This window comes from Lactuca virosa, chromosome 2 (assembly GCF_052849685.1).
Source record: "Lactuca virosa cultivar CGN04683 chromosome 2, Lactuca_virosa_CGN04683_v6, whole genome shotgun sequence".
NCBI lineage: Eukaryota > Viridiplantae > Streptophyta > Magnoliopsida > Asterales > Asteraceae > Lactuca > Lactuca virosa.
The window spans coordinates 161,314,092-161,323,334 of NC_136427.1; the positions used below are offsets into that span (position 1 = coordinate 161,314,092).

General features: G+C 33.6%; 1 protein-coding gene across 1 annotated transcript; it reads right to left on the minus strand.

Annotated features, from left to right (window-relative positions):
* Positions 1 to 3,276: 3,276 nt before the first annotated feature.
* On the minus strand, positions 3,277 to 6,053 carry LOC145156586 (aluminum-activated malate transporter 8-like). Its single transcript, XM_079075888.1, has 6 exons — positions 5,654 to 6,053; positions 5,418 to 5,558; positions 5,059 to 5,331; positions 4,788 to 4,915; positions 4,521 to 4,664; positions 3,277 to 3,932 (listed from the first exon to the last, which is right to left on the minus strand). Exons 1-6 carry the CDS (start codon positions 6,000 to 6,002, stop codon positions 3,465 to 3,467), a joined length of 1,503 nt encoding a protein of 500 aa, XP_078932014.1. The 5' UTR covers positions 6,003 to 6,053; the 3' UTR covers positions 3,277 to 3,464.
* Between the last annotated feature and the right edge of the window lie 3,190 nt (positions 6,054 to 9,243).

The window sequence follows — 9,243 nt, forward strand, 5'->3', positions numbered from 1 at the left end:
GTTCCACCTTTGTCCATGATGTGTTGTGATTCCATTTGAGGCTTCCACACTATTGGGGCTAAGCTTTTAAAAGCCAAAGCTATTAGGGTTGTATGTGCACCATAGTTAGTTGTAGTATACTAAAACCCAAAAATTATAACTTTCCATAGTAAATTTCATAGTGAAAATGACCCATAAACTATACCTATTATAGTTTATCATAAATGTTTTATGGTGAGGAGAAAACCTTTATAAGCATGATTATCACCTTTCCATGAAATAAAATAGCATGAAAAATAATCAACATATACATCTGCTAAATGTTATATACTTTGCTCAGCATGTTACAAAGTGTTGAAGAATCATAAACCATTTTTAAAGAGTTTATTATAGTATTTAGTTCAAGATGTTCATTTTTATGTTCTTTAACTTTTCTGCTCATGATTTTTAGAAAAATTAGAGAACAATCATCGTAAATCGAAATCTGAATCCGTAAACTCTAAGAGTTTAGAAAATGAGTCTACTTTGTACATAATTTTTATTATGACCTTTAGCGGTCTATTACCAGTGTGAAAATGTTCATTTTCACTGACTGGTCAGAAAACTATTCTGAAATGATTGGCAGTTTTGTAAAAATCGCCATAAATTTTAGAAAAATCGTATGAATGCGTGCGAGTAGTCCTTAGAAAGGTATAAACCTGAAATACTTTCATGTTTTACAGTTTTGAAAAATATTAAGTTTAAGATGGGTAAAACAGTTCGTGAATAGATCACAACTTTTCTGTGGAAAGCTGATGTTTAAGTTTAGATTATGTTTTGGTGTTATAACTTGTATTCCCCCCCCCCCTAAAACTTGAAGAAAGCTTTAAAATGTAAGGGTATGAACTCACCTTATGTGATTTCTTGATGAGTGGAAGGTTGAGGATGAAGAGTTTTAAGTCAAGAACACTTGAAGATACTTGGAGATTTCGATGATCCTATGAACGTTAATGTGTGTAAATAACTTAAGATTGTTATGGAGTTATGTAGGAACATTAGAAGTAGGAGGAAATACTTACCAACAAGAGAATAAATGGCCCAAGAACACTTCAAAAACGTGGCTGGAAGGAGAGAAAAGGTTGAGAGCTCTTTTGAAGAAAAAGGTAGATTTTGGGAGAAGTATAGAAAAGTGATTTTGATCTCCTGGAGGTTTCCTTATATGAAAGGAAAATGATGCAAATGTATTTGTTGGTATGTGTGAAGGGATAATAATTTGACCAATGGAGACTTGAGAAGTGACATAAAGGTGACAAGTGGGGATCCACTTGACCCACTTGTGCCCACTTGCATAATATAATATCTATTTATCTTTAAATATTTCTTAATGTAAAAGTATGATTTATATATAACAAATCTTCAAGATGTGGGTAAAATATGAGTTTAGGGGGTTTAAGATGTGAAAAATATGAGTTGGATGAAAATCTCACGTCAAAAACTCCAAAACTGACGAAAAGTGCGAAACTGCCAAAAATCATGAATGGGAGGCGAGGATGCGAGGGCTGCTGATGCGAAAGAGAGGTTCGCTGCGAAGGCTACTGATGCGAGAGTCCTCGGTTCGCTGCAAGAGGCTTTTGTGCGAGAGGTCTCGGATGCGAGAGTGAGGTTTGCATGCGAAAGCGTCCGAGTAGGATGCGAAACTTGTCGGGTAGGATGCGAAAGTTACCGAGGAAGTGCGAAAGTGTCCGGTTATATGCGAAAGTACCGATCAGAAGCGAATGTTGTTGAGTACATGCGAAAGTAGTCGATCAGAAGCGAAAGTTGCCGGTTAGGATGCGAAGGTTGCAAAGGTTCGCAGGTTAACAGTAACCTGCGAACCCTTCTTGGTCTTTTTGGATTTCTTCTTTAGTTTTGAGCCATTTTCAACAAAGGAAGGGTTGGGATGGTATGGGTGTTTATGGAAAAGTTGGAAATGTGATTTTTATTACCAAAAGAGATTTGGGAGAGAGAGAGAGAGAGATAGATTGAGAGAGATAAAAAGAGATTTTGTTTATAGCCTTTGTTATGGTTTTTCCTTGTAGTGTTAGGATTGTAAACTCCACTACGTCGTGTTATGAGTGTCATACATCCCCGTAGGATACACATGGTTGAGTTTTATTGAGTTGTTATGTTCCTCACCCTAATTAGGGTTCAGACAGTTGAACATATGAAACTTCCGAGTGATACTTTGTATTATAATAGTAAGTTGTACATTAGGAAACGTAACGTAAACCCTAACATACTAGTACTAGTTGAGTTGACCGGGTTGACTTGTTTGACTTTGTTTGACTAAAATTTGACGGTTGTCACAGTTGTCCCACAACCTGTAGGTGTTTTTGAACTACATGTTCACCGGATGTATTCTAAAAATCCTGGCAGCTCCGCCTAAAGGATAATATTAGCAGTTGTGCCTAACAGAGAACATCATAATCCTGGCAGCTGCGCCTAAAGGATAATATTGACAGTTGTGCCTAATAGATAACCTCATAATCCTGGCAGCTGCGCCTAAAGGATAATATTGGCAGTTGAACCTAATAGATAATATCGGCAGCTATGGACTTAGTGCCTGTTGGATAAACCCTGGCAGCGATGGATTTCATGCGTCTTCCTTAGGACAATCCTTTGGAATGAATGAATGAAAAATAGATGATTCTTAGGGTAGATCCTTGAGAATAAAGAAGATAATGGGGATGAGAAGTTGGGTTAATTGTTTGACGATTAAGCATAATAATTATATTATTGTGGGTTGAAAACCCTATGTACTCACCAGGTTTCCAACCTGACCCACTCAGTTTATTTGTATCAGAGGTATCGATGCGAAGATACATTACACTGAGAGATTAAAGGAGATGTAAATCATTAGTGTAAATGAATGTAAGGTCTGTTTATGCTTATATTTCTGTATTGAGAATGACATCCCAATGTTTTTATATAAATAAAATACATTTCTTCGGAAATGCTTTGATAATATCTTTATCATGTTTTCTGTGAACGAATTCCGCAATATTATTCTTTAAAATTGATACTCTGATTTTTAAATAAACATAAATAAAATTTTTAAAATGATCGTGAATTTGGGGATGTCACAGTTGGTATGTCCCACTGCCACGACAATTTTAAAGCAAAATGTCACCAGTGAAAATTCTCACCGATGACAAGTTTCTTATTCGACGATGTTTTAGTGACGGAATTTGTCCCAGTGATATGTCCCACTACCACGAAATAGATGCCATGTATCGATTCTTGTAATGACATGCATAACATTGTATAAAAAAGCCACTTTTGGTTTCCGTATTATTGAAAGAATTATGTTAATAAATCCGTTTACAGGCCTCAAGATCGATCAACGCATCTACCCAACATCACATTCGAATTAGCCTGGCATCATCTGCTATTATTAACCTTCCATATACTACGTTAGTTTTTTCTAATCTATGCATATTAATTCCTTTAGTTGTTCGGTCATAGTTTTATCCCCGAGGGGCCTGAATTTCCAATGATTGATCAGGAGTTATCTTATGTATAATTATAGTAACAAATCCACTATCATGTTCCTTATCACCAACGGGTGCTACAGCTCCACCATGAAGAATCTGTGGTTTTTCTGGTTCGTGCGGTGACTTTTTGAAATGGGCTTGTTCCGAAAGTTCTTCAATGGCCTCAAAGATTGTTTCGATACATTTTACAATGTCATTTAGTATTGAAATGACAGTAATAATTGGTATTATTTCAAGAATGTCCCATTCTCCCACCATTGATGCTTGCAACGTGGAATTGACTTCATCTACCGCCTTCTTACAGATTTGTATATTCATAGCAGAATTAGAAGGATATGAGAATGTTTTTATTGATAGTGCTAATTCTTTCAAAGCTTTTCCTGCTTCAGAGCTCATTGTTGTGCATGGTCCTTGAACTCTTTTCCGAAATTCTGAGGATGCCTGTAAGATATTAACAATGTAAAAATAATTAATTTTAATAGTTATTTATAGTATACAGAAACTTTTTTTCCCTATATATTATTAGAAATTTGATATTTTTGTTTTTGCTATGAATAAATTTGTATTTAAAATCTACTTAGACATTAAAATCTAATAATTATCATTTATTTAAAATTATTTTAGGCATTTTCATTAGCCGGTTAATTTAGTAAACACAATCCATATTAAGAATTCATAAATCAACATTTATTATGTTCTCAAAATTGTTGATAATATTTAGAAACGTATAATGCACTACTTATTTATGTTCTTACCAAAAATACTTATAGCGTATCGGTATTTGGAATTGAAATTTTTGCTCTTTCCCAAGGCGTTAAGTGTTTTAAGTCTCGGTTGAAATATTATTGTAGTTAATTTAGGATTAGACAAGAAATCGTTCAAGAAAAATTAGTTCCAGTATATATATAATATATATTTTCTGTTTTTGTATCCGTTTTATATTTTCTGTTTTTGTATCCGTTTTAAGTTTAGAATTAAAAGTTGTACGAACATAAAATAGAAGAGAAAAAATATATGACGAATTCATACTTGGAATCTTGCATCTAGATATCCATTTAGAGATTCAATATGGTATGCACACTGCCGCATAAGAACGCCAATCTTCAAATACTGTTTCCATGGATGACTAAACCGGAATTTACCATGTCCTGGTTCCCACCATGCAAAATTTGCCTGCTTCCAAATATTAATCCGTTAGCCTAACTATAAACTTTATCTATATATGCATATATACACACACATATGTGCGTATATATGTATACACAATACATGTATAATAATCTTTCATAAACTGACCAGAGATTCCTCCGTCGCTTTAGAATTCAGAACACTTTTGTAAGCTCCAAGAAATGATTTGTCAGGTTCATTGGATCCATCAGCATTCTCTGCCTCCAGTGGAAGTTGGAATATTTCTCCACCAAATCCTGTAGATCCCATTGTAATTAAAAATGAATTACAATAAAACGGTGGGATTGAGCTTTATGATCATCAATTAAACATAAAATAATAATATTATTAGTATAATATAGCGTTTACATAAACTATATACATGATTATATATACGTACCTTCTAAGAAGCTTGCAAGCTTTTCCATATTGGAAACAATAAGAATATGAAGATCTTCCCCAGCCCATACAGGACAAACACATATGGAGATAATTATACAGGTTGCACCACCTAAGATGATTGTCAATAGCCGTTGATGTGCTAGCTCCATTATATTCTCAACACGATAACCCGACACAGCTACCAAACTGAATGTGAGGATAAATATCAGCACCCCGTAATCGTATCTCTTTTTTATATGAGGAATAAATCTTGAAAAGGTGGCTGCTGCGACTGTAGTAGAAAGATTCTAAGTTAAAACGAGTAAAAAAATTCACGAATGTATTAATATTTGTGGATTAAGACATTAAGTGGTTTACCTAGAAGAAAGACAAGGCATCCAAGAACAATGGATTCAGCTTTGGGTCCGAATAACCGAGCAAAGTATTCAGCCCCGAGCCCTAGTGCACCAGCTAGTAACGTGGCTAAGCCTCGATTCATACCCTTGCATAAGGTTGCACCTAATTTATATAAACAACAACATTTAGAAATAATGGAAGCAAAAATGAAAGGGAAAACATGTTTTTTCGTTCATGGATGATTTGAATCAACTCACCGGCTGTATACTCGAACACCACAACCACAGTCAAGATAGCCCAGATGCCTGCATCACCCATGCCTTTATATAATGGTCTGAGATAGTAAACCATGGAGACCAGTGTGATTGCTAACGCCACTTTGAAGGAATGCACGATTCTTCTTGGATCTTCTTTTCCAAGCTTATTTATTTTCTTGGCTAAATCGACAATTGGAGCATTCATTTTCAAAAGTGAAGCCTTCAACGGATTCTCCATGGGTTGATAGCCGGGTAAAGATGAAAGATAGGTTATCAAGTGAAATGAATGTGGTGGAATATATAAGGAGCGTGAATCGTAAATAAAGTAAAAATGGCAAGGGGAGTTCATGTAGTTGGATGGTTCGGGATAAGAACATTAATAAATATAAAAGGTTCATATGTTGAGCCATCGATCACCCTTTTTGGTTTTTTTGTTTTGTTGTGGGTATTTGTAGGATGGTGTATAGGGGGTGCGGTTCAGTTGTAAGTAAAAAAGAACACATACATTGCCTCCAAATTTATGTTGCTATAAAAAAAAGTAAAAAGTGAAAGTTTATTAACTTTTGGTAAATATTATAATGGTAATTTGTACTTTTCTAACATTTTATATTATCTTTCAAAAGTTTAGAGGATGTTTTTACCTTATAACCAATGTTTTAAAAACCGGTTTTTTAGTTGAACCGGTATGGTGATCGGTTTCCGGTTTAACCGGTTCGACCGCCGAGTCAACCGGTTTCTATAATTTTCAATTTTTTTCCAATTTTCCTACACATACATAAATATATAAATCATGAATTTGACGCTTACTAGTTCAAATATTAAAAATATACATAAAAATAAGTTTTTCAATCAATCCAAATACATTAAAATAACACATAACCATAAGTTTAGTGTTTTAAATCAATCCATATACATCAAAAATAAAATAAAATATAATACCAAAACAAAATATATGTTTAGATGAATACAAACACATCAAAAAACATTATAACATTTACCATATGCTTTTATTTAGAGAAAACTAAATAGATTTGAAAAAAATCACCAAAGTTTATTATGCAAACGGTTCTTTGCCATGTGTTTTTATTCGGTTTAACCGGTTCAACCGGTTTATTTTGACCGGTTCAACCGGGTTTTTCTAAAAACCGGCCGGTTCAATCCGGTTCAGAAATCGACATAAAACCGGTGATAATTGAACCGCTCTCTCCCCCGGTTCACGGTCCAACCGGTTCGACCGGCCGGTTCAACCCGATTTTTAAAACATTGCTTATAACTTATATGCTAATAAGTTAGGTGACTTATTTTCAGAATGACGCATTGATAAATTATTCTTATGCAAACACCATTTTTAGCTTATATCGGTAGAACCGGTACTAAACTGAAAAAGAGCCTAAATAAGTTTAGCCAAATACCTTCTCAATTTCTTATTTAATATATGTAGTTACCTCTTGTATATAATATTTTAATTTTTTTTGTTTTTATATATTATTACATATAACAGTTCAATGTAGTTATGTACGGAGCTTTTTTCAAATATATCCCTAATTAATTCTGAAAAGATCACCACCCCGGTCCATTCCATGCCCACCGTTTTCTCCTATAGCCTTACGTCTCATAGTTTTCTAAATAGTATGGTAAATTACTGAAATCTTTAAAAACATCAATGAAGATTTATGGTAAATAGGTATAATATCTTAATATCTCAAACTTACTATCTTCTAGGGGTGTGCATCAAATCGCGCAAACCGCATAAACCGCTCACACAGCACCGCATAATGCGGTTTTGGACGCTCGTGGTGCGGTTTGTAGTTTTCATAAACCGCACTATGCGGTGCGGTTTGCGGTTTATAGTTACCAAACCGCGGTTCAAACCGCACTGCAACATACCATATATATATATATATATATATATATATATATATATATATATATATATATATATATATATATATATACACACACACACACACAACACACTAGATGTTTACCACTTTTAATACCCTTAATGATGTTTATGAGATTGCGATTGATAAACATGAGTCAAAATGTGAAACCAACTATATCAAAAATATGTGTTACAGTGCCATAAGTTCGTATTATAATTTTAAAACATTGTAAAATATTTTGATATTATGCATTAAGAAGATGCTTATACAGGTAATTAATCTTTTCTTCATAGAATATAAAGCACCACACACTTATTATGTTTAAAACTAAATTTAATATTTATGTTTATGAAACCGCATAAACCGCATAAAAACCGCAAAACCACCCGCACAAAACCGCACCGCATAACGCGGTTTATAACCTTTGCGGTGCGGTCTGCGGTTCCCGAAAATAACAAACCGCATATGCGGTGCGGTTTGCGGTTTTGAGTATAAACCGCACCAAACCGCACCGCGAACACCCCTACTATCTTCTCCCATCCTCTATTTTCATATTTATTATGATTTCTTATGTGTCGATTATACATAAGAATTGTTAGCAAGATATTGATATTAATTTTTGATTCATTATGGTTTTTGTCAATTTCAATAAAATATTGTTCTTATATTCTACTCTTGTAATGATCACCCTTGTTTAGGAGATGGAATTAGAGAGTGATATTGCTATAAATTGATAAATTAGGGATGTAGATCAACTTATGATTGTAATTTTCTCATAATATATGTAATTTGCAAATATTAATCCCACTAATCCATATGAGGCTAGTGTAATTATTTTTTGCTAATATGTGTTTTGTATAAAAGACTATGTCTTCAATATACAACAGTACACTAAAAACTAGTTAAGCAAGCAACTGCTAATTATCCATTGCTAATTTTCGTTTCGTGTTTTATTAGGGAGGAAAAGGAGTCCCTACATTCATTGTAATTGCTCTATATGACTTTAAAATGTGCTTTACCTTCATTACGTCGGGTAGGAATAATTGAGGTGTGATACCCACATATTCCTTCTTGCAATTAAGACACCTTCTCTGATTCATATAGATCCCTTTGAAGGTGCAACTACTTTGACATGTTATAATTTTGGGCTAACCACTCTTAGATATTAATTTCTATTTATCTTTCTATTATATATAAAAATATCACATAGTAGACCAAAGATACCCTTACCGAAACGGATATCTAACACCATATCCATCTATTAGATATCATCAATCACAATTTAAACATGTAATTTCATCCGATTATCAATATCTTTGAAATAGGTGTCAAATGTTCGTTTTCAGTGTTGCGGATGAAGTGGAAATTATTGAAGAAAATTCCAAATTAAGTGAGTAGACTCAAATAAATGAATATATTTAGAATTTTAAAGATTAACTAGAAGTTAATTTTCATTAAACTAAAGATTTATGTTTGAGGCAACAAAATTGTCAAATTCACAAAATTAAGTTTAATCTTGACTTAACTAGGTTTGAGTCGGAAGATGTTAATGATTTAACAAAATGACGTTAATCTTGTAATATATAAGTTGGATGCTAAATTTAGGGTCATTTGGTGATAATTAGAACTGGAGATACTACAATTGCCAAATTGGCAACCTTTCTTTAAACCGTCGAATCCTTTCTTCCTCCTTCATTTAATGGA

Excerpts from the sequence above, each read along its gene's own strand:
- LOC145156586 (XM_079075888.1), bottom strand. The coding sequence starts at position 6,002 with ATGAACTCCCCTTGCCATTTTTACTTTATTTACGATTCACGCTCCTTA. Across the intron at positions 4,665-4,787 it reads AAGCGACGGAGGAATCTCTG|GCAAATTTTGCATGGTGGGA; the intron begins GTCAGTTTATGA and ends ATTTGGAAGCAG. Across the intron at positions 3,933-4,520 it reads ATCTAGATGCAAGATTCCAA|GCATCCTCAGAATTTCGGAA; the intron begins GTATGAATTCGT and ends AATATCTTACAG.